General features: G+C 41.1%; 2 protein-coding genes across 6 annotated transcripts in view; one reads left to right on the forward strand and one right to left on the reverse strand.

Annotated features, from left to right (window-relative positions):
* The window catches only part of olfm2a (olfactomedin 2a), a 74,864-nt gene that overhangs the window by 5,226 nt on the left and 43,152 nt on the right, over nucleotides 1-26,486 (reverse strand). For 3 of the 4 annotated variants that reach the window (XM_074656364.1, XM_074656365.1, XM_074656366.1), the window contains exons 2-4: nucleotides 15,121-15,270; nucleotides 4,707-4,862; nucleotides 1,754-1,973 (exon numbers count right to left, since the gene is read on the reverse strand). In XM_074656364.1, coding sequence (XP_074512465.1) covers nucleotides 1,754-1,973; nucleotides 4,707-4,862; nucleotides 15,121-15,270 — 526 coding nt within the window. Of the gene's footprint in view, nucleotides 1-1,753; nucleotides 1,974-4,706; nucleotides 4,863-6,561; nucleotides 6,697-15,120; nucleotides 15,271-26,486 lie in introns of those variants that run through there. The other variant, XM_074656367.1, reaches the window with a different exon arrangement.
* Nucleotides 6,666-26,486, forward strand: part of rdh8a (retinol dehydrogenase 8a) — a 180,740-nt gene continuing 160,919 nt past the window's right edge. For both annotated transcript variants that reach the window (XM_074656371.1, XM_074656372.1), the window contains exons 1-2: nucleotides 6,666-6,805; nucleotides 7,956-8,036. The gene's annotated coding sequence lies outside the window, so the exon portion shown is untranslated. The remainder of the gene's footprint in view (nucleotides 6,806-7,955; nucleotides 8,037-26,486) is intronic.

Raw genomic sequence — 26,486 nt, forward strand, 5'->3', positions numbered from 1 at the left:
CGCTTGGTCATCAGCATCGGAGACCGATGCACAGGTTTCCCCTCTTGCGTTACTTTTGGACGAACCAAGGAAGGCATGTCAATATACGCTCATTACATGCAGTGTATTTTCAAAAAACGTTCAGTTTTTACAGGAAGCTTGGTTTAGGTAACACAACCACTTAGTTAGGGTTAGGAAACGGTCGTGGTTGACGTTAACTTCGATGACGTGACTGATGATATTAACGAGTCACGTGACTAGCGACTCACTTGGCTCTCAAGACTGATGATACTAACGAGTCACGTGGCTAGCAACTCACGTGACTCACAAGACTGATAATACTATCGAGTCTAATGACTAGCGACTCACGGGACTCACAAGACTGACGACACTATCGAGTCTCATGACTAGCAGCTCACGTGACTCACAAGACTGATAATGCTATCGAGTCTAATGACTAGCGACTCACTGGACTCACAAGACTGACGATACTAACGAGGCACATGACTAGCGACTCACGGGACTCATGGGACTGGCAATATTAGTCACGTGACTAACGACTCACAGGACTGACAATACCGACGACTCACGTGACAAAATAAGACAACGTCACTTCTAATTTCATACAAACACCGGTCTCCTGGTTGAAAGTCTTGTTTGTTTGACCCATCCACCACATCTTCCCGCCCGCACTAAACAGACTCTCACGCTATTAATACTACGTCACTTGCTTCAACCGTCGAATAGCGTCACGGGTGGGTTTTAATTGGAGATATTTGAAAGCCTGGTTCGTTACATACTGTCGCTAAAGTGTGCTGCCCAATCGGCGGTATTTGACGAGTTGGGAGTGAGACGGGGTTAAGCAGGGAACTCCAGTTCTACAGCTCATTTGAAACATGGTGTTCCACTAGGCTGGGTTTAAGGCACTACACGGTTTTGAAAATGTAGGGGTTTCAATTTGGGGACATCTGTAAATTGCATTATATCACTTTTATACTTTTTGCAGATGACACTTGCATATATGTATAAAAAAAGCAACACTCTCCACAGCCATAAATATTGCATTTAAAAGGACATAGATGGATTTTATTGATGGCTGTTACAATTTGATGTTTTACTGGGGGCGTGGAAGGTGTAATTGCATCCAATACATGTCAGAGGGAAATAAAATCACAAGCAAAAATGTATCGATTTATTTATTGTTTGATTCTTGCATGTTTTTTTCACCACTTTTCTGAGATGTATGTGTCCATTATTGTCTTAGTTTCCTTTTCTCTGCATTTGTTTACCCAGTTTTGTAAAGTACTTCATAAAAGTGGTCTGGACATAAATATATATGAGTAGTTATTATAATTTCTCTGCATAAAATAATTTTCTTTATAAAAATGCTTAATGAAAGACAAAAGCAAAACACTAATGACCTAAAGGCTAAATGCAGTCTCTTCCTGTTAAGTCATCAGTTTATGTAGGTGGGATTTTGTAAAATCATCAGTTTAAGCCAACACATTACATGAGAACACAATAAATTATTCATTCAGGCTTTCTAGGCCAATTTTTCTTAATTTATGCAGATAAGTCGCACACTGAGGAGAGTGGAATTGTTGCCAATGTACAACAGAGTTTTGACCACGGATGATCTTCTTTTAATCATTAATTTATTTTCTATATTGCTGTTGTCTAACCTCTGAATGTTTAAGTGCTACAATGAGAATTTATTTCAAATGAAACATTCAATGACTACCCACCCACACCCTCATTTGCATATATCTTATACCTAGTTTCTGCATGCAGGAGTGGAGCCTGGTCTCCAGCAGCAGGACTCTCTGGCGAAGCTCCTCGTAATCATAGGCGCCCATCTCCTCCTGGATGGCCATCAGCACCAAGGACAGATTCCTCACCTCCTCCCGGAGACGCAGGATCATCTTGGCGTCCGTCTTGTACTGTTCCAGCACTGGCAGCAGGGGGAGCAGCTGGGTCACCTTGTCTTTCAACTCCTGAGATAGTAATCACAGAGAAAGACCCGTGGAAAAGCAAAAAAAAAAAGATGTGGAGAAGATTAAACCCTGGGAGAATCTAGGACAGACTGGTCAGTACAGGGGATTGTGTGCAGAGCTCCAATCTCCACTTGTTGCTTCTGATTCGTAGATCATCTCTCAATCAGGAGCTCATATTGTAGCTGTGTGCTGGTTCATCTGTTCGACTTCTTAGCGCCTGGATTCATCATGAGATTCATAATACAACTACACCAAGGTATAATATACTCCGATTTCATTTATTACTGACATTTCTAGTACACAAATTGGATTTCTATTTATTTGGCTTTATCTTAGACCATCCTAGACCCCTTTCTCTCATTGAGTAAACTGACAACCCCTGACTAAGTGACACATTTTATGGTTATTTCATATTATATTCAATGCATAACAATAACTGAACAACTGATAATCTGTACAATTCATAATAGAGAACGCAATAACTGCAGGAAGTTTGTGTAAAACAAGGGATTTGGGTGAATTTGAGCAGATTATTTCCTGTGAATATTACATCAGAGATGAGTTTTCTTCTTATTTTTAGGAACTTTTATTACAATTCTCGGTTTTATGTATTAATTATTTTATACAATCATACATATTTAATATTTTTTTTGATAAATTCAGCATTTGGCCATTGTTTTAACATCTCTTTGGCTGATTTAATGGCATACTTTTCTAATGCAGGACGAGGCTGTTTAGCAGAGAGGGAAGGCTCTGTGAATATAACTTGTGTTCAGGTCTTCACGTCCTCTTATCCTGTTTATATCTTAAATAATAATCTAAACTTTAAAAACAACAATTTAATTTAGTTTTCTTCGCATAAATTAATGAAATGCTGAGATATAGGCCAAATATATATTAAAGGCCACCAACTGCGTCGCCTCATGTCGCCTTTGTCTTGGCCAAAAAGATGCACTCGCACACACCGCAAAGACTGCAGCCGACGGCCAACTACCACGTACGTTCTGTGCCTGCGTGAGATGAAATAACTCTCCACACCAGCAGGTGGCGGTAGACTGCATTTGTCATGCAAAAAGGGAAACTGGAAGACCGAGGACGGCGGATATACACGCCGTTATTTTACGTACATGAAACAAAGCGACCATTTTCACACCACTCTCACTCACCACCTGTCGCTGTGAAAACATCCATGTATTTGAATGATTAGATGAGATGAAGATAAAAATGAGAAGAGCCTTCCTTGTTTGCCCTCTTGACGACTCTTTTGCTTGCTTTCCTCACTTTCTCTTCCCGTGCACTGATTTGTTTAAGCTGCCTTTAAAATCAAGAAGGCCTCGCAACCCACTTTGAAGCTTTGGCGCCCCTTAGCAAAAAGTTGTCCCCCAAGTTGGGAACCAGTGTCTTAAACTACTATACGCATCACTTCCTCTCTTAATATTTGTGCCCTTTATAATTAAACAACATTTTCTCAGTTGCCGGCTTTGTTTCTGTATTTATTAAGCTTCCACCCACTTGTTTGAGTTGTGTGGGCTTCTTTGTATGATCTGTAAGTAGATTTATTTTCATCTACAAAAGCCACTGAGTTTAGACATTATTACTGTCTCAGCTGGTTCGGGGTGATTTTCACTGACAGTTTTCGGAGCGTGGTGCTGCTGGGTGTAAACCTGACTCTGTGACTCATGTGTTTAGAAGTGAGAAGAACAATGTGTCTTTAGGTGGGAGTGCAGGAAGCAGCGGGAGAGCCGGGCTGCCTGCTTGGAAACTAGAAGGCTCAAGAGAGAAATAGGTGTATCAATAAAGCGTGGCCGCCACAGGAGGGGCTGTTTCCTCTTTGTTAAGGTTTATCGTAAATCTGGTGATGGAGCAGCTCTCAGCCCCGTGGCGCCACATCATAAATCTCATTTTCCCCTTTTCAAGCCGCGAAAATTCGGTCTCGTTAATCTCCCACGCTCTGCCATTGGCAACTTTGAGCTGCATGCATTCATCAGCCAACCTGCTCTGGTCAAATCCTGCTTTTTTTAAATGACTTTTTTTCTCTTTATTGGATTTGCATTCAGAAAAGTCCTGGGATATAATGCACACAATTCTGCATTTTTTAGTCATCTGCAGGCTTTACTTAGGCTAATTCTAAGCATCTTCATGGGACTGAAAGCAGAAAACACAGCCATTCATGCTCGCCGTCGTGCTGAGGCAGGGTCCCGGCAGGGAAGCACACTTAGCATTTATCAAGGCATCTTTTAATCAAACTATTTTATGGTCCATCTAATATCTGTGAGTGTGTGAGAAATGTGGAGAAAGCCCGGTCAAGACAGCATGCTGACAGGAAGACAAAAAGGCCCACTGATAATGGCAGCTGAGCCTTCGCTTGTAGGGAGATAAGGTGGAGATAAATGTGAATATATGTGCCTGTTATCTAAGAGCATACAGCAGAATGTTAAGTATATCGAGGAGGAGAGAGGGAAGGATGTAATATAAAGAGAAAAAACTCTTCTAGGTCCAAGAGTTTAATAATTCAGGAGCATGTGTGAATTTGCTCTGCGCATGACTCAAACGAATTTGTGCACCTATGTGGCAGTCTAGAGAGAGTCGTACAAAATGTTATTGTCTGCGAAAGAGATTGCAAAGTTTGTGTACGCGTGGAGAGCAGTGCCACATGTAATAGTATCTGCATTCACTTGAGGATAACACAAACACACACCGCCGCCGTACAGGAGGTGACAGGCAGCCAATTACCTGAAAGCCCTTTGGATTGAGACTGCGGGGATTCTCGGAGGCCACCTTCAGCTTTCCATCCACCACTTTCATTAGGCCCTCGGTGTTCCTGACATACTGTAGATCTCTGTACGTCCGCAGGTCCAGCACCTCCATCGACTGGCTAATGTTCTGAACCTGGAAACACACATCAACAAGGACACACACACACACACACACACACACACACAGACATACAAGAAATTCTTTAGTTTCATTTTTAGTTTTGATCTTAAAGGATAAGATTGGATTTATTATTTATAAGGCTACATAACTATGACATTTTTTTATTATTTTGACTGATATTGCAATTATGATATGACTTGCGATGTTAGAGGGAATGATCATTTTTACATCATTATTCTTATTTTAATTGGAAAAACATATTAAAATGATTATTGTGTAATTTTTGCAGGGATCTGTATCAAACAGAAATGTTTTAAGTTCTTAATATGATGGGTAGGTCAGGACATCGCTGCAGCACCACAATATTTAATTTAATATGGTATTTTTACACGCATTTGACCTTTTTTAAAAGTATTTATTTTTATATATTTTTTTATTGTATGATAAAGTGATTACAAAACACTATATATACATATATACTGTATATATATATATATATATATATATACATATATATATATATATATATATATATATACATACATATACTTACATATATAAATTAATTATTATATATAAATAATTTATTATATCTTCAACTGTGCAATACTGATTTAACAGTGCAATGATTTAGTGCAGGGGTGCCCAATACGTCGATCGCGATCTACCGGTCGATCGCGAAGGTAGTGTGGGTAGATCGCATGGCATTTAAAAAAAAACATTTATTTATTTATTTTTTTTTTTTTAAATAGACGTCAGCCAACAAATTGCAACACTGTTTCACCTGAACTCATCTGGAGTGGAGGATGAGATTTTGACACTACAAGCTGACATTCAGTCCAGGGCTCATGGACAGTTCTGGAACTTACTCACAGAGGAAAAGTACCTCAACATGAGAAAATGTGCTACCTCCTTGACTGCATTATTCGGCTCCACTTATTTATGCGAGTCAGCCTTTTCCCACATGAAGATTATTAAGTCCAAATACCGTTCCACCTTGACTGATGATCATTTGGAAGTGTGCTTGAGGCTGGCTATCAGCAGCTACTGTCCGGACTATGCATCCCTGGCTGATTCCATTCAGTGCAAGTCATCAGAGTAAGGTAATGACAACAAATTTACAGAGTTATATTGTACAATATGGGTTCATGCAGTTATGCAAGGTACACCAACATATATTGTACATATAAAGAATACTCAATATATTTATAAGTAAATATATGTTTTGCATTTTTATAGTAGGTAGATCATTTTGACTTGGTCATTTTATAAGTAGCTCGCATGCTGAAAAAGTGTGTGCACCCCTGATTTAGTGCAATAATTCAGTTGTGCAATAATCTTGTTTACTCCAGCATTAACACTGCATTTATTTATACAGAACATTTACACTAATATTCTTATTTTACACTATTCTTGCATTTTTATAAATGCATGCATGTATATTATTTGCATAAATCCTAATTTTTTTTTTAATTTGCACTATTATATATATTTCTTATTTATATTTCTTTTGATTTCTCCATTTTTTATATTTTTATATTTATATTCTAGTTTGGGAGCAAAATGTAACTGCTCTGAGCAGGGCCAAAAACGTTTGCATCTGCCCTAATAGGCCTTAAGCACCGTCAGGGAGGCTCAGTGACCCAAATCAAACACACCCACTGGATGTTGCTCCTCCAGGTGTCTTCTGCGTTCACTAATGAGCTTTTACCTTCAGTTAGGTGAAGCTCTGTTGTTTTTGACAATATGTCTGTCACCATGTTGTGACTGCAGAGCCTAATTTCAGCCCAGAGTTTATGAAGACTTAGAGGAGCTCAGTGGAACAGGAGGAGAGGGCTGAGTGGACTGGTTATATTTCTGCATCCTGAATGAACCAAACGAGCTAATAAACCTCCCCTGGAGGGAGGGAGTTAGGAGAGAAGGACTGCTAGCACTAACGTCTCCATAAACCTGAGGTAAGCTTTTATTTTCTAAGCGAGCATTAACGTTGTTGCTCTTGTCATGTTTTGAAACTAAAGTGCGGCACTTAAATCTGCTCAGGAGGAAAGTAAATAACGGGAGAATAATTTAGTGATGGGAATTCCGGCTCTTTTTAGTGAGCCAGATCTTTTGGCTCAGCTCACCAAGAAGAGCCGGCTCTTTCGGCTCCCAAACGACTCTTCGTTTTTTTACCACTTCTGCCCTATTTTGACCTATGATTAGTATGTGTGCGCATATATCACTTAAAGGGACTGTTTGTAACTTCTTACATGTATAAAACACCCGGGTCGTTGTCCCATGTGTACTCGCTGTTCAGACTCAGACTCCAACACAAACTACACAAAGCACCAAAACCACAAAGTTATATCTAGTGATGCCTTTCTTGCTAAACAGTGTTGGCCGCGGTCGGAGGACGCGGGGGAGACCGTAGCTTTAGTCTCCAGGGCCGGAGTCTCTGCTGTACTCTGCTCCTCTGCTTGCCTGCCTTCACTCACATACCGCGCTCGTTCTCGCTCTTTCGCTCCACTCTCACGTGCATGCGCGTACACTACAAACGGCAGAAGACTTCGTAGCTCTGAGAATATCTAGTGAATGTACAGTGGACGTTTGTGCAGAAATAACTGCTGCAGCTCCTCCAGACCAACAGAGGTTTCCCGTGTCTTGTGAAGTGACGGGGCTCCGCAGCGAGAAACGTTATCGTGTCCGACCAAAACTCTGGTGTCTCCCCTGTTCCTTCTGACCGTGGTTGGGAGGCTGAAGCAGGAAAAGCCAACACTAGGATCAGCACTGATTCATGGAGAGACCTTCGTCTGGTCAGCTAACATTACTGCCAAGCAGCTGAAATATAGAGTGATATTGTGCTTTTAGCTGACGTGTGTCGCCTCACTGTTTTGAGCGATGCTCGTTCATGTCTATTTAGAGCGAGCACAAGCGCGAACAGTCCCTTTTAAAGTGATGAACATATATATTATAATGCAATAAAACTTAGTTGTTTATCAAAACAACATGTTTTCACGTTGTATTCTAATCTCAAAATGCGTCATTTGCATAATAAAATCACTAAATATTTTCCTCCAGACCTCCCTACCTGACTTTTGTTTCATATCTTGTCACCTTTTACATTAGGACTACTCTGGAGTTTGCAGTTCTGGACAGATTCAGGAGGACTTCACGATGCACAAGACTCACAGAATGACGCTCAAACACGTGAGTACAACAAGAAACTCACTTATTGTTGTAACTCAGCAACCGCCTTGTTGCCTAGAAACATAACGTTTGTGCAGAAACTGTCCACGCTCTGTTTTTGCTCGTGTTTGTGGCTGCAGTCGTTGTAGAGTTTATATTGTTTACATCTCCGTGTTGTCTGATATGGTGATGCTTTATTCTGTTGTTGATTCTGTTTCCTTTATATGGCTTGTTAATGCCACTTACTGCACCCGCCGTGGTGACATTATATTTATTGTCTGTCATATTTGTTTAATTGTCTGAGTTTTGTCCTCTTTTCTGGTGAGTTCCAGTAAGGCTAGAGGAAGGCTGTTGTATATTTATAATTGCTAATCAGTTGTCTGCACAGGCTGCAAAGTGCTGTCTATAGAAAGGGAATATGTTGGACATTAGGGCTCAGTGGTGTGATGTTGTTTCACTCGTGTATGCATAGACATTCAATGCAACCCACACCTTTTAAAAACATAACGTTTACTCAGCGTACATTTTTACTCACCTATTTTTCACTTTTTACTCCAGTAAAATCTGTTTAAAGTAACGGTACTTTTACTTGAGGTTATATATATACATTCTAGTACTCTTTCCATCCCCGAATGCAACTCTGAAATGCTCACAGGTGGTGACGTCTCAGTCAGCAAACTGCCAACCCCTCTAAGATGTTTCCATAATTTTCACCCATTGCATGCTGGGATGTCTTGCAGCTCCCCAATTCAGATTCAATTCAGAAAATAACATCTACTTGACTTTGCTGTAGATAAACTGCTTTAGCGTCATGTTAGCAGTAGTCTCATGTAGGGTGGTCCCCCATGCAGTATGTGCACTGAACTGTAAATTAAAAGCTTGAGCTTTGCACACAGTATGAATAAAACAATGTCTTCAAAGTACAGAGTTAAGCATAAAGACAAGTTTTAGTCATACGGTATAAAAAAACACAAAAAAAACAACCCAAAACTAAATACAAAAACAGAATAAATAGGTGTCAAACAATGAGCAAAAGCAAACAATAAGAAATAATAAGCAAGATGAAAGGTGAGGCGCTTGAAAAGGCAGCACAGTTGTCCAGAATCTATCAGGATAATACATAGAAATACATAAGAAATTACTGTTTGCAATAAAAGTCAACAGGTACCCAGTTAGGATATTTATATCCTATCTCCCACAGCTATCAAAACAGAAGAGTAGCAAGCCTATGATATTATAACAGTGTACACAAGTTAATGGATACATACAATTTAATGCGAATGAATAAATGTCATGGAGGTAGAAACATGCTGTCAAGTAGGTGTTTATTGAATCTCGGTTTCTCAGTTTTGCACTATGTTTAATTTTTTTCTAAGTACTCCGCTTGCTCACGCTTTGACAGCCCACTCTGTTGCTGCATAACCAGCCTACTGTTTCGTACGCCCCCTCATCTCCTGCACGTTGCACTGAACCGGCCAGAAATCATCTGAACATTGACAAACTGTTGCAGCCAGGGCCGTGGGTGCATATAGGCGGCTCACGTGTACATATGTTTAACTACCCACACAAAACAGACACACTCGCCCACACAGGCACGCACCGCTGAAACTCCAAGCTCACGAGAAGATATCTATTCAAATCACTCCTATCACAAACAAAAACAGTCCAACTCTCAAAGGTCAGTGTTTGACACAAAGTCTGTTTAGCACCAAATGCCTTGCTTGCCTACACTTTGACAGCCCACTCATTTTACTTTGTGTCCAGCCTACTGTTTCCTACACCCAACTCATCTCCCACATGCTTCATGAGCTGGCCAGGGAATATTTGGTTAGAATATATCTTCTTCACCAATTAAAAACTCATTGACAGCAGCTACAGATGGAATAGTTGGAGGTACAGTAAACTGTTCCACCAGTCGTGAGTCTAAACAACGGGGCTGGGATGATACACCTATCTCCCGATTCGATACTATCATGATATACTTGAGTGCCGATTCTATATGTTTTGCGATTCTAGAAGTATTGCTATGATTTAATGCAATTTTTTTACACTAGACCATGGGAAAAACTTGTATTATAGACTTATTGGAACTTTTATTTAGGAAAATATCTAAATTGATAGAATAAAAATGTTTGATTTTCAGCTTGTATGTAGTCAGAGATGTGCTGAAGTCAAATATATCAGTCATTGTCAGGCGTTATTTATTAAATTTGCAAAACGCAACCCAAAATTCAAAGAATAAAGACATTTCCCTCACAAATTAGTGTTATTTTCTATTCAATTTATAAGGGACATGTAACGTTTTAAAATTCTGGTGAATATAATCCAATCAATCTTATTTCCATGTATGTTGACACCTTATTTTGAAAACCGGACGTAGTCTCACGTGTATACCTCCGCTAACTTCGCCAAGTCTATCGCTAGCTCTCTCGTCATCTCCATTTTCTATATACATCCATAGTCCGCTCCATCGGGGGCGTTTGAATGCATTTAACATAAATGTCAGTATATGGGTGCTCGACAGTTGTAGCGTCAGCTGATTTGACCACGGAGATGAGAGTGACGGCTGGCTTGACCGCACGTTATCGCAATACGATAACGTTTCCTGTCCATGACAGAGTTAGCATGCAGCTTTATCCGTCATGTCTAGCGCTGCTTTTTCTGGCAATGTGTGTGAAACCCAAAGTGTTTCCATACTTTACTGTATGTGTAGTGTTTACCATGCTGGATTCAACATGTGAGGGTGCAGGTTGTATCCACGCGGACCATCTACCGTTTTCTACTGTCTAGTTTTGGCTCGCTGCGGCTTTGTTTTGTATTTTGACGGATACGGAACGGATATGACGTCATGTCTGACTCTAGCATTAAAAAAAAATCAATCTAAAATGTTTTCTCCACCCCTACTAAACAAATGCAGTGTCACCATCCTCCTGGACTGTGGTCGCAGTTGCGACTGCTCCATCCTCTGAGCCATGGTAAGTGATTCACACATACACACACACCAGGCATTTCACGCTTTCGTCCGGCCCCACCCTCGTACTTCCCAGAATCCAATCAGTCACAGGTGTCCAGTTTAATGACTCGCTCTGTACCAAATCCTAAAGTGTGTTTGTGCGTATGCATGCCTGAGTGTGCCCTCCTATCTCATCTCAACGCAGTCAGTCGGACAGAGAGGTCAAAGGGGAATGAGGTGCTCTAATGTCTGCGCCGTGAGCGTTCTCACACCGCCGTCCTTCACGGCCAACTCTGCGCTGGACGGCATTTTTGTCTGCCTCTGCAGAAAGCTGAATAGAGGCTTTTTCCACCAGGCTACTTAACATTCTTTGAACAGAGGGCGGTTTTGACATTGTTAGTGCAACCTTGGCTTTCTGTGTCAGGGAGAGCCTTTGTGGATCTGGTCCGCTCAAATAATTCCCACACATGCTCTGGGTTCAAATTAGGATGTCTTAGCGGGCATGGTACATACACACAGACACATAGTCTTTTAACTCGTGGCTCTCGCTCGTGTGCAGCTCAAATAGCGCTGACCCCAGGTACCCTCATTAGGCCGGGCTGTAGACTGTATTTGACGGGAGCGCTTGGCTCTGATAACTGCTGTCTTACAAGCAGTGTGCATGTACAGAGGGTAGACACCCACACTGTAATTCAGTCCAATGCAACAATAAATAATATATATTTGCATGCTTATAATATTCATAGACTGTGTCAGACAGGCGATGATTTCACTCTGGTAATTTCTGAAGTCTTATTTTGTGTATTGTATTGACATGATGTAGCACAATGCAGCAACACAAACACAAACTTTGAGTTCAATTCCACTATTCTTAACAAATAACATTATATGCTTCAAAAGTAGTATTCATGTGTTTTCTAATAGATTGCTCTATATTTAGGCTTTTACTGATTTTTAGGGGTTGTGGAAAAATTGATACAGCATAGTATCGCGATATTTTGCATTTAAATATTGTATCAATACACGGACGTCAATTATCAACCTTTTATTATATAAACTATTAACCTTTTAACAATCCAACGGCTGCTATTCTGTCTTTCAGAGGTTGTAGCTCAGTCTTAAAGCCAGAGAAGAACGCTAAATAATGCTCCAAAGTCCTACAAAATTGTGGCAAGGAAAAACTGGCATGGCCATTTTCAAAAGGGGTCCCTTGACCTCTGACTTCTTCTTCTTCTTCTGAAAACTCTGAGATGAACAGAATGAAAACTGTATCTTATTATAAATAAAACGGACCTTGACAAACTGCATAATTTGCAACTGAAAAAAGGTAACAAATCGCACCATATCTTATCGCAGCATATCGCAAAATGTCTGTATCAATACAATATTGCCACGCAAAATATCACAATACTATGCTGTATTGATTTTCTTCTCCCACCCCTACATAAAGTATATAGGTCCTATAAAGACATACAGTGCAGCTATACATTCACACATCTACAGTAGTTGAACTCAGCCTTCTCTGTTGCAATATGCTTCTTTTAAAGTGTGTATGAGTGTGGATTTCGTCTGTGTGAACGTGAGCTTTAAACAGCAGCAGCAGACAGAGACTGTCGGGGGGGAAAGGCAAACTTCTATGAGAATGAATGCAATATGTGAATTCAGGTGTCTCATTGATCCATCAGGACCTCAGAGCCTATTCAGCATCTCAATTTACCACCATCTCTTCTCACTAGACCGCATCAATGTCAGCCCCTCCTGCCTCTTTTCTACCTCTCTGCTCCCAGGCTTTCACTCGCTCTCTGGATCCGCCCTCTCATTCACCCATTTGCTGGTTTAAAAAAAACAAAACAACAACTCTCTGCTGTGAATGAGCTGCCACGGCCCATCAAGCAAGTGAAAGCTGTTACAGTAAACAGTATTTCTCAGGTTTTTAATATTTTGTTTGGGAAAGACAATCTGCAAACCACCAATCAATGCAGAAGCAGATCTGGAGAGTCAACAAGCAGCAGAGGTCCTCTCCTGCCTCTACTCTCACCACTGATCTGTGCGTTTATGCACTAGAAGGAAATTACATCTGCATGCACTGCTCTGTAGGTCAATAATACTCCATGTAAATGAAACAGATTTATTGTCTAGTTGCTGAAATAGTGCAGCATGCTTTTGCGTGTGTACACGTTTTTGTTTGACATTTATTTGCTTGTCATAAATGTCACAAGTATTCCCAATAAAAGAGTGTCACTTATATTTTTCACTTAGAGGAAGACAGAATGAGCACAAGTCAGAGTAAACAGATTTAGTGTGCGCGACATTTACTGTGTAACTATGCAAAGCAAAGCATTTTCTTCATCCTCAATGATTTGTAAAACAGTTAATTTTCTTAATTATTATCGAATGGATTTATATCTCTAAAAAGAAACATTAGAGGGCTGAGGCTCAATGAATCCAATTCTGTGGGTGAGTTTAGCACATTTCACTTATTAAGGCAATTCATGCTTAACCTTAATCCTCCCAACTCCCTGCAGACCCCAGAGGTAAACTATCTGTCATATCTCAGTCGATTTATTCATCAATTTGTTCCTGATAACTTCATATCATTGCTTTATTTTTTATTTTTTTTAAATACCAATGTTTTGAAGTCCTGGGGGACCCCAGTCAAAAGCAACAGATTCTGCCTATATGCAGTTTTACTAGATGGAACTATTTATGGTTTTTAATGTTTGCCATGGGTCCCAAATTTAAAGTATCACACACTGTCAAGGGTAGGGACAGCAAAAAATGTATATTTCCAAGATGTGAAAGTCAATTGTTCGTTCCATTGCAACGTCAGCGCCCAGCAGCAAAACTACGCTTCCGCCTTTTTGGATTTGGCTATTGTCAAAAAAACACCAGAGTTTGCTTCTATACTGTTTTGAAGAAGACAGATGCAGCAGACACAGATCTCCTTATGTGCTCTGTCTATTTACGTTTTACACAATATGCAAATTAACTGTAACTTATTTTTTTTCCGGATTACATTAATTACCTAACTAATAATGTTTTGAGAATAAATAAGTTAACATTTTGCTCTGATGGTTGTTTCTATAGCCGTGTTTCCACTGCAGATAGTAACCCCCTCAGTGTAGGCGGAATCTCAGCTGATTGGCGTAGTGGCAGCGCATGAAACTGCCGTCACATCATCTTCAACGTGACACTCGCTGTATCATTTCAACTAGAGCTGCAACGATTAATCGATTAGTTTTCAACTATTAAATTAATGGCCAACAATTTTGATAAACTATTAATTGGTTTGAGTAATTTAAGAAAAGAAAAAAATCTAAATTCCAGTTTCTTAAATGTGAATATTTTCTGGTTTCTTTACTCCTAAACTGAATATCTGATGTCATCTTGGGCTTTGGGACACACTGATCTACATTTTTTCACCATTTTCTGACACGTTATAGTCCAAACAACTAATCGATTAATTGAGAAAATAATTGACGGATTAATCAACAATAAAAATAATCGTTATTTACAGTCCTAATTTCAACGCCAACCAAACAGAGGAACGTCTGAACTTCGTAAATTGTACGGCGTAGTGTACAGTAAAGTTTTTCGAGCTGCCATTTTTAAAAAATTTGGGTGGAATGAATTACAAATTGTGGTCGCTACTGACAGCAGGCTATTTAATAATCGTGAGTTTGTGCAGGATGTCCTGTGTCGCAGTAAGTGGTCTGCAGTGTTTTAACTCCTTCTAGTATCGGCTCAGCTCGCTTGGAGCATCGACCGAGGTGGTACCAAAAATAGAGTGGTTCTGTTGGTACCATCCACAACTTTTGCTAATGGAAACACAAAAATAACCGTTCTAATGTTTAACAAACTGAAGTGAACTGGTGCCATATCAGTACTATTCAGTCGGTTGTCCTTGTATGTTGAATATGTTGGTAGGATGAGGGTAAAGAATAATTCAACCAACAATATCTTCTGATTGGCATCATATTAATCTGCATGACTGATCAACTGTGGGGGTAAAGGAAGTCAGACTATTCACTTCAGCAGCCTGTATGTGACAGACGGCTCCAGACACGAGCGCGGCACAGTGTGGCGGTTTTGTACGTCTGCGTGGGAAACAGTCGTGTCTCTCAAAGGGATTGTGTTATTGACAGCTGTCACCTTCTCCATGAGCTGGCGAAGTTGCCTGCTGCGCGGGTCGCGGTTACACATGTTCTGGGCCGGTGCGACCACGGTGCAGATACACTTCCCATCTGCGTCCTGCGCCGAGCTGTAGATCTGCCAGCCCTCCTCTGGGCTCGGGTACAGAGCCTGCAGAAACACAGAGACATGTATATATATATATACCGTAGACAAAGAGAGGAAACTGGTTGCTTATGCCCGCTGTTGTTTATCTACGTTGCATGCTTTTCAAAATGCATGAGGCAGATCAGATATTTTCTGCCAGCATGCATCAACAGAAATATGAAAAGTGTTCCACGTTATAAAACATTTCTAAACTAATAAGTGTATCTAACACTTGAAAGTGTTGTAGAAAGTGTTTGAAGGAAAAAAATACATTCCATATCGTGATTAGTTGTGCCCATTCTGTCAGCATCCGTTAGTTGCAAAGTCATAATTTCTCCATTGCATTCTCTTCCTCTTTTGCAACCCTGTCAAAAGTTACTCTTCCCCAGAGGCAATTAATGGCAATTGATCCCTCCAACTGCTCAAAAATCATTTGCAGTCTAATTTTAGTATTAACCGGAGAGCAGCAGAGAGAGGCAGAAAGTGAAGCCAGAGATTGACAGAGGTGGTGCTCACAGCAGTAGAGACAGCAGATGAGAGGGATGGGAGGATGGAAAGAGTCAGAGGGAGAAAATAAGCAGAAATGGGTGCAGATTAAGATAAGACAAAAACATAGGAAAATACACAAAGGGATGGAAAAACACGACGGCACGACAGAGATGGAATGAGCGCGACGGAGGATGAAGAAAGACAAAGACGAATGGGAGGAGAATGGAAGGGTTTCAAAGAGGAAGAGGGAGGGATTAGGCCAGGCTGTGTGAAAGCAGAGCATCTAATAAGTTTGGACACAGAGAGGAAATGGAGCTATTCGGGATCGATAATGCAGCCCGTAACCAGTGGAGGAGGGGCGAGGCTGAGAGGATGGATGTCTCTCTCTGACTAATCCAATCAAAAGTAGTGCCTGCGAGCACACGCACATGTACACAGTTTACGCAAAAAAAAAAAAAAGGCCCCGGCCAGGACGATGCGTTCATTCACGCTGCATCTACACACACTCAGCATATAAATGTAATGAGAGAAGGAGCAGCCATTTTAGTGATAAAATTAAAGACCCATCCACATAAGTGGAAGGTAAAAAAAAGGCTGGAAATAAAATCTCGTGGCTCGGCTCGGTGCCGCTGCTTTCCCTCTGAGCGGTGTTGTGCTGCTGCGCTCTCGTCTCCTTGGGTCGGGGGGATCAGATTAAAATGTCTTGGGGGACAGAGGGACTGTGTGATTGGAGTGTAAAGTAGCAACCACCCTGCAAGCCAATGTGCTCACTGTCACTCCTGCCAATCCCTTGGCACCCCCACCCCCACCCCCTCTCCCCCTTTTCCTCTCCCGTTCTCACTGCCTTTCCCTCCTCCTCCTCCTTGTTCTCAGAATGAGTGCATTTTAAATCCGACTTTCCCCAAATGAATCGTGGCCAACAGACTAACGCTACCTGAGCGACCTAAATATGCTGTAATGCAGGCATGTGAATGACACGACAATGCTAGGGATGTTCACGATTAATCGACGATCAATTAATTTGTCATTAAGAATTTGATCGAGCACGTGAAATTGAATCGATCTACTACCAAAGACAGATCTGAACGACTCAAATAGCTGGATCGGGTATCAGTGACAATGGGGCGATCTATTCAATTCAACTTTGTGTTTATATACTATATACATTATATTCTGTAATCTCAATTCCTGTTTAATTTTTGACCAATTTGTTGCTGCTTTAAAAAGGTTTACACTTGAATTGTAATTCCTGTTGATTTTGAAGATTTTTTACCAGGTTGCTGGTGTACGATTTATTATTTGAATCATATAAAACAATTAAATAAACTTATATCTATGTATTTATTGGTCACACTTTGTTTTACAAAGTTAGGAAAAAAATGTTGAAGTCACACCTGATGGTACCTTGAATGATGATAAAAGAATGATCCCAGTCACTTCCACACAGTGAGGCATACAGCTTATTAATTCAACACTTGTATTCGATCGGTACTCGGTATCAGTGGATACCCAAAGCCCAGGTATCGCTAATGGTATCGGCACTGAAAAAGCCGGATCGGTGCATCCCTAAACGATTCAATATATTGCGATATATTGCGATACTGTACGCAAGGCAATATAATCCAATTTTGTCGTAGTATAAAGAACCCACCAGAAATGCACCATTTTTACAATAGGCTAAAATAACACATTTATTCTGCATGATTTTGGCCCCAAAACTGCATGTGATTATCATAAAGTGGGCATGTCTGTAAAGGGGAGACTCGTTGTTACCCATAGAACCCATTTTCATTCACATATCTTGAGGTCAGAGGTCAAGGAACCCCTTCGAAAATGGCCATGCCAGTTTTTCCTTACTAAAACTTAGGTTGAGAACTCTTTACGGGATGCAAAGTCGACAGACTGGTGGAAAGTCAATGCGGGGAGAATGACTGGCAAAGCTGGCACGCCAGTATGTCTGCATACCCGCAACATCTCATAGCCTACGATTCGTTTTCCAAGGCTGTACAGATAACCTACAGAAACATTGCATGCAGTCCACCTTCTCTCTCTCTCTCTCTTCCTTTCTCTCTCTCTCTTGGCACACATGAACGATGCGGCGCTCATTCTCTGTAATTGTCTCGCACCAAAAGTCAAAATTTATTGAAAAAAGATAGATGTAATCTTCTCCAAAATTCACAACATGTTTTCATCTAATGAAATATTCTGCTTCAAGCCATTTTTGTTTATTATTATTTCGTCTAGTCTTTCAAAAACAACATTCACTGTGGTCAAAAACGGTTTTCTCCCCAGCACTCACCTGCATGCCTATTAACGGGGCGGTGTAGCAGCAATCTAACAGCATCAAGAACAACAAGAACAGACTGCGTGTCTGAGATGTTTGTTAGGTTCTATTCTCTTGTTGCAGCGTTACATTTAGTTGCTTTTGAGTGGCTTTCTCATAAAACTAGGCAGAGAATATGCAATATGTTGCTGTGGAAATAAGGCTTTAAATGAGGAAAAAAATGCATTCGGTATTTTTTTCACAATTTGTATGTTTTTTTGAATTACAATAAATCGATTGATCAATAGTGTTAGCAATGATCGATTACGGGAAGCGCTTAAAATTTGAATCCCTAGATAAGGCACAAGGCAAATGTGTGCAATAAGAACGCCGTTTGCTGTGCACCATGTAGTCTGTACTGACTGCATCCGCATAAATATGCTGCGCTCAGAGATAGTGACGTAGAATCAAATCTTAGAAAGGCTGTTTATGGTAGATGGGAGGAGAGGTGAATGGGTCCAACAAACACACAACTTTCAACCGGGAGACCGGTGTTTTGTTTTGTAAGCTACGTTAGTGACATCTGTGACATGTTCTCCGTACTTGTTGCGTTGTTTATGTATGTATTGTACTTAGTTACTTATCTTAAGCCGAACCGTGACGTTTTTCCTAAACCTAACTAAGTGGTTTTGTAGCCTAAACCTAAGCAACATATTCTCATACACGATTCGTATGATATATTACGAAAAAGTTAATCCTCCTTTTTTGTTAGTTTTCCTACAAGTGTCCAGCAACATGTGTCAATGTCTGCTTGTTACATGTATACAGACTTTTCAAAATACATTTCTTTCTTCACAGGAAAGAACTTCCTGAGGTTTAGGCAAGAAAACTAGAAGTGGTGTAACTTAGGCACGGAACTTACGTGACAAATAAATCAACGTTGACTTCTTATTTCAGGTCCTCCTCCCTACAGGGCGTTGGCCGTTACTTGTTAATTTATGTTAATTACATACAAATTGATTTTGTGGGATATACATGAATTATAGTGCATTGCTTTTTGTATGTATAGCTACAAACGAACGGTGTATGAGACCAACCTGATCTAAGTGAGTGGTTTTGTTCCCCCCTGTTGGTACTGCACCAGCTATCCTCTGGTGGACAGGCGGGTCTATTACACGCTCTGGCGTGATTCAGGGTTGCGTAATGTCGACCATGACAATGACATTATGCATCCTTTTCATATTTGATCTGTTTCATTATTTCCAAGGAAGGTATATTAAGTAGACTCATACATTCTGAAAATGAATACGTCTAAATTTAATTAAACTAATAAGGAATAATATACTATTCACATTTCCTATTCATACATTAATACATACATACATACATCAGTGATATTTCAGTATGACAAGCTGACTCACAGTGGAACTTATTGGCAATCTCTCTAAATTAGCATTCCATTATTCTTAATATTGATGCATATTTGTGAGTCAGTGTGCAGCCAGTTCCTGCACAGTTTTTCTTCCTGTCAGTCAGCACCGTTGTTATCATTAGTCCTCCCTCTTTGAGGCAATCCAGCTTCACAAGGCTGCTAGTTGGAGAGACGACAGAGGGTCTGCAGAGGCCAGAGTTTGAGTTTAAAACGAGACAAAAGAGGCACTCTCCGCAGCGGAGGCCTCCTCCAATGTCTTTCAACCGCATCTGACTGTCTATTTCATTCTGCCATCGCCTGAGGGGGAGATTCTTTTCCTCTGTCTGCTTCTCTGCCCACATCTCACTCACTGTCAGGACTTCTGATTTATTGCAGCATGTGTGCGTGAGCGCTCGTGCGTTTAAGTATTCCTGTGAGCATATCTGTAAATAAATATCTGCTGATGAACACGCAAGATTTTTTGATAATGCATGTATTTGGACATGCATTTAAAACTGCAGCTACTACTGATATACGCCCCCGAGGGGGTGTGTTTGGATATCGCTGCACCTGTATTGCATGATTACTGCAGGAGAGCATATGGCTGCTACGATACCGTGGATGTGTGTAAGATAGTGGATCTTCTCATTACAGTTGATATCCTGCGGTGTTAACAGGTGGAGGTTAGCTCGCCTCGAACAGCAGAATCCACTTACGTTACTCACTCTGAGGGTATCTGTGCAGCCTCCTTGCATTCGGTAAAATTGCCTCATATCCATAGATGGGGGGCCGCCTGCCTACACACCAGATATTCACTTTTGGTTAAAAAGGATTCTTGCGAATGGTTGCAGAAGTGGGCATCAATATTTCATAACCGCTATCAGCCCGAAACGGGAGCCACAGTTGGTGTCGCACAGATTTTTTTTATGACATGTTACATGGTGGGCAGTAATAAGCAATACATTTCAAAATTCATCAGAGTAATATTGGAGGCATGTCAGCTCCATTATCATAATACTTTCTTCATTTTCCAGCGTGTTTAAACTCACGCTGCGCTCCTCATGTGCTCTTTTCCCGAGCCAGGGAGTTTTCACAGCATCACATCTTCTCCTCTGTTCATTAATGTTTCATAAATGCTGGGCTGAAATTAAGAGCTTATTTGAATCCGTTCCAATTTCATTACCACCCACCTATCCATTCAGCGTTAACTTCCCCCATTCTCAACACCGTAGCAGTTTTCAGAGCAGGAGTGCAGAGGTAATTCTTAAATGCAAATGTGCTTTGTCCCTATAAGCTTTTGTGCAAGAATCATATATCAGCGCTCGTGTGCGGCTGATCTCTCGCGGTGCAAAATAGTAAACTCGGATATGTTTTGGAACACTGCTAATTTATGTAAATATGATTAAGTCTCCTCTCTGCAGCGAAGAGTGGGTTTTATTGACATTGGTTCATTTAACATAGTGCTCTCACACCATGCAGCCTATCGCATATCTCATTAGTGTGGGAAAAACAACTTCCTCCAATATCTAATGTTAGACAGAATAATATTCCGGGTATGCAGAGTGAAATGAGTAATGTTTGCACACTGCAGGCAGGTCAGAGTGTTGACGCTTGCTGATAACATAACCTGTGCTATCAGTGGCGGCTAGCTGGGGGCACTTCAGGTCTCGGGGATAATCCTTTCCTCCCAGACACAGACGGTGGTTTCAGGAGAGGAGGAGGAGGAGGTGTTCACTTCACTGTCCCAGAAATTCACCCATTAGATGAGAGGGATGAAATGGAATATGTAAGTGCCAGGTTTGAAGCTGTCACAGTCATGGCTGCCATGCAAAAGCCAATTAAGGAAGAAGACAGCCGCAATGAACAACAGGAAACCGCAGAGGGCAAGAGAGACGAAAAAATCAATTGTGCTTGCTCACTAATGTGAAAATGATTCTTTAAGATTTCTGACCTGCCCCTTTTTACACCACCCTAGGGTTCCCTCTGTTCCACATGACATCACAACTGACAGCCTGGGCCTATAGACGAATCCGGTGACCGCTTTGTGTGTTCCGCCATCTAGCGGCGCCGACATTATTGCGGTGGCAAGTCGTAATGACTCAGTGTCTGCTAGTGTCTGCTAGTGTCTGTTGCTCGTAGTAATTTACGAGCAACCAATGGTTGTTGTAGATCAAGGGTTCTCAAACTTTTTGGGGCCAGGGACCCCTTACAGGGGAGAAAATTTCCCAAGGACCCCCTCATAATCATAACACCGATTAAGCATAATGTTTACTACCATTTGTACTCATAGACGCCATTGGAACCATTTGTAATCTAAAACTTTTCAACCTAAATACTTCAGTCCACATTTATACTTTTCGAGTAATTGATCTTAAAAGCTTTAAAAAAAATGAACAGTAGCAAGACTGGTATCGTCCTAATAAATCCAGACGTTTAAATTTGCTAGTCTAAAGCTGACTTTCAGTAAATGCTTCAACTTAAAAATACTTAAAAACGTATTGCTGTGTGTCACAATCATAGTTTCTAGTGGCCCAAGGGCTAACTTGGATGGGAGTCATGGACACTTGTTTTATTGGTGCAAATGGTCCCAATCTGTAGATATGCACTTTTTATTGATACAGCACAATTTTATAATTTATAGCAAATTGTTTCCGAAGAGATTGCCACGGACCACATATTAGCCGATACCCAAAGCCGAGGTATCGCATCGGTATCTGGACTGAAAAAGTTGGATCGGTGCATCCCTACCTATTTCTTGAAAGGTAAATGGGAGGCCAAATTGGGCTGTATGTGGCCCATGAACTAAAATTAATTTGACACCCCTGCCCTAGACATTGTCTTTATCGCTAGGTAAGCAGTGCTCAGGTTCTTCCCGAACTCCCAAACATTGTTGTCAAAAGTAACATTACATAGAAAGTAAAGGCAAAAGTAGAAAATTGTACACTTCTTTTAGGACAGATTGCATTCAAACACACACGTATCGTAGGGAGACGCCACCGCAGTAACGGCGACTTGTCTACTTCCGGTATCTCCCCGGATTCATGTGTATAAGGAGTCCCAGCATCCACTGCTGGCCCGCTTCCAACTGTAACATCCCATCCTCCCAATAGAAAACCGATTTAGAGTAGGAGTTGCTGATAACACTGATAGGCGGAAAAGGAAGGAGTTGTGGTTTGAGAAAGGCTGAAGAGAGAGATGGCTCTAATTTCCTCTAGCTTAGTTCAAACATTGCCCAGAATGACAACTTCAGTTAAATCCCTGCTGAGAGTGAGGAAGAGGAGACGAGATAAAGGGTGTGGCCATTACTAAGCTAAAATGTAGTAACCAAATGCTTGCTGTACGCTGCACACAAAAGAGACCAGCTTCAGATCAGATGATATAACTAACTAACCACCTCGTGCTATAACCTCAGCGCCTCCTCACTGTACAACGGCGTTCAGAACCCTTTCTGTTGTTAACGATTAAGAAAGTTCAGAGGGATTATCCAATTAGATATTCGAGCTGGTGGTATCACTGTCGAGAGTTGCAGCAGGATGGACTTCCTCTGGCGTTTCATTAGACAGACCCCGGAGCTGGCTGCTGTAAAGCCCGAGCTAAATGAGATCATAAATCTACAGCTCTCTACTTTATGAGCATGACGGGAAGTCTATTATAACTTTCATAAGCAGCAGGCAGAAGGGGCAAACAGGCAGAGGCAGGCGCAAGTGCTGAGATATGGGAGAGAGCTGACCGCTCTAGAGATAACCTAACTTAACCTACGCTGTGAACTGAGCTTGAGGACGGACAGTGTTAGAACAGTAGGACTGAGATAAAGTTGTTTCGAGAGAAAGAAAGATGCATTTTGAGAACATAAGAGGCGTCAAGGTGAGATAGTCTGAGAGTAAGATAACAAATTAAGAGTGTGCAACCGATCTAATCTCTCTCTCTCTTCAGTTTCCATCCCACAATGCCAACTTTGTTTATCCAAGTTCTACAGCTACGCTTTCTTTTCCTCTCTCTCCCTCTGCAGAATTATGTTTCATGCCAGGCATTAACTTCTCTAAATGCTTGTCCCCAGCAAAGTAGAAACATCTGTCTCTGCCAGACAGAGCTCTCTTCTATCTTCTGTACTGCGGCCAAACAATCAGATCTCATTTTTCAAATTTGCTGGGCATCGCTGTAATTCACCTCGCACAAATAAACATGCAAATACACCCCCCAGTCTTCAAATGAACAATCAGTCAATCCTCAATGCACCGGCCAGCTGCTGGCCTTTTACAATAAAACTCAATGAAGACTCCTAGTGCAGTCCCCGGTCTCTCCTGCGCCCAAGGAAAACCGATTACCACAATCGGCGCAGCATGGTTGCCAGTCAATAATATGACTCATAAACTCATCATGCTCCTCTCCCTGCTGCCTCCTCTTTCCTCCCTGCTGCCTCGCACTCTCTCCCACTCCATCACTCCCGTGACTGCCATCCCTCCTGCGTGGTGTCCTGCTCGCTTTCCATCTGCAGCTCGCTCGTTCCAATCCGGATCACACTTGAGTGACAGTGGGGGGGGTGGGCAGATGCGTCAAGCGCATTTTAAAGTGGAGGTGGCTTAGATGGAGAACTCTTGGAGGAAAATTACACTCACCAATGCTCAAGCACTTACGAGCTACAACTTTATACTTTTTGGAGCAGGCTGCTATAGGGCCGTGCCAGGTGCCCTGGTGTAAAGCGTTTGGCTTTCACTCTGCTGTTAGACGGGTACGAAATAGCTCTATCACGGCAGGTGTTATATAGAGGAGGGAGACGAGAGTGGCGGTGTGAGAAAACACTGTATAAACTGTTAGAACACAGTCAGTGGTTCAATGGAGGACAATATGGATTGCAGAAGCGTGTGAATTGTGAAATCATGGACTGTAAATCGATTATAATGTTTAATCGCGATTACTCGCATGATTTTTCATAGTTAATTGCGATTAATTGCAAATTTTGTATCTGTTCAACATGTAGGGAGATTTGTCAAGTGTTTAATACTCTTATCAACATGGGAGTGGACAGATATGCTTGCTTTATGCAAATGTATGTATTAGGGCAGTTAACATGATAATAACTCGTTAACGCAAATTTATAGGAGGCTAAAAAACGCTGCAAACTTTGTCGAGAAAAAATTGTCATGGCCATTTTCAAAGTGGTCCCTTGACGTCTGACCTCAAGATATGTGAATGAAAATGGGTTCTATGGGTAACTACGAGTCTCCCCTTTACAGACATGCCCACTTGGGCAAGTCATAGACAAATCTCCCCTTAAGGTACCTTTTGAACAGATAAAGATGTGTGACTCATTTGCAATTAATCACGATTAATCATGGACAAGCATGCAATTCATTTTAATGGATTGACAGCCGTAGTATGTATATATTTATTATTTGATATCAATTAACAACACAAAATAATGACAAATATTGTCCAGAAACCCTCAGAGGTACTGCATTTAGCATAAATAATATGCTCAAATCATAGCATGGCAAACTCAAGCCCAACAGACAGCAACAGCTGTCAGTGTGTCAGTGTGCTGATTTGACTATGACTTGCCCCAAACTGCATGTGATTATCATAAAGTGGGCATGTCTGTAAAGGGGAGACTCGTGGGTACAGTAGAACCCATTTTCATTCACATATCTTGAGGTCAGAGGTCAAGGACCCCTTTGAAAATGACCATGACAATTTTTTCTCGCCAAAGTTTAGCGTAAGTTGGCAGCGTTATTTAGCCTCCTTCCCGACAAGCTAGTATGACATGGTTGGTACCAATGGATTCATTAGGTTTTTGTAGTTTCATATGATGACAGTATCTTCACTCTTACCGTAAAACTGAGTAGAAAATTTGCATTAAAATGTCATTATTGTGTTAACTCTGACAGCTCTACTGAAATCATCAAATTGCTTTTGAAGGGCAAAGCAGTGATTCAGGCATAAATTCAATTGGATTGAAATTACACTCTTGTAATGGCAAATGAACCACGTCTGAAGCCTGATTATGAGTCTGGGATCAATACTGCTTTGTACACAGGCTATCACACCATTAGCTCACGTATCAAAACAATTTAAAATGATATTACAAGATTGGCTTTTACTGAGATTGCACATAGAGGACACCTGTCAGGGTCTGAACTCAAATAAAGTTTGGTTGATAAACATAAAAGCAAAGCGCTCATATAAAATTCGTCCGCGGTGTTTAATCTTTAATCCATAGCCAAGATTCAATCTTTACAATCTGCTTTATTGGTTCGCACAGTGGATGTGATGAAGTTTACAGTCCCGCATGCTGACAGACAGACGCTGGGCGACCCCAATCAGATTCTGAGCCCCGGCTCTTTGTACTCTGCCATTTGTTGTTCCAGGCTCCCTTTTGATGGTGGGAATATTTTCTTCACTCTTCTGCCTCACAGCTTTCTTATTTTAGATATCAAAGAGTGAGTTACCACACACTGCTGTGCTGTCTTTCAGTGTAGTCTGATGGGTATACAGCAACAGTATGTAAAGGTTCATGATTTATGTATGTGCATCTTGCACGCACACATGTCAACACATACACACATTGTACTTATTTAAAAGATGTGCCAGTTATCTTTTACTTTAACACTGCGTCCGTTGAATGTGCTATTCAGACGGCAGTAGCAGCATTATATAAAATGTAGAATTTAACTGCGCAACAGCTGCTAGCATAGACAACAAAGTCAGCAACGCCTGTAATTCGTTATGCATGTTAAATTAATCACTGGTAGTTACACGGTAATCACAGCTGATCATCGTTTGTTTTATTCCGGAAAAGGTTCTCGTGATCAGGGAAGGACACATCGTGACTAATAAGACCCAATCAAGATGCGAACTTGGGAGTCTGCGTCATCATTTTTAAAGTTCTCCATTTCCGCCCGTCCAGATTGAAACGCAACCCCGGAGTTCTCAAACTAAAATGAGGTCAGCAGCGTTTTCAAACGTCTAGTAGTAGTGTGGATGATAGGAATAAACATAGCAAAAGTTACGAGTTCTAAATTAAAACGTATTGTGTGGATGTAGCCTGAGAGAATCGGACAGTGAGCAGGTATCTCTGAA

The sequence above is a fragment of the Sebastes fasciatus genome, chromosome 13, assembly GCF_043250625.1.
Source record: "Sebastes fasciatus isolate fSebFas1 chromosome 13, fSebFas1.pri, whole genome shotgun sequence".
Taxonomy (NCBI): Eukaryota; Metazoa; Chordata; class Actinopteri; order Perciformes; family Sebastidae; genus Sebastes; species Sebastes fasciatus.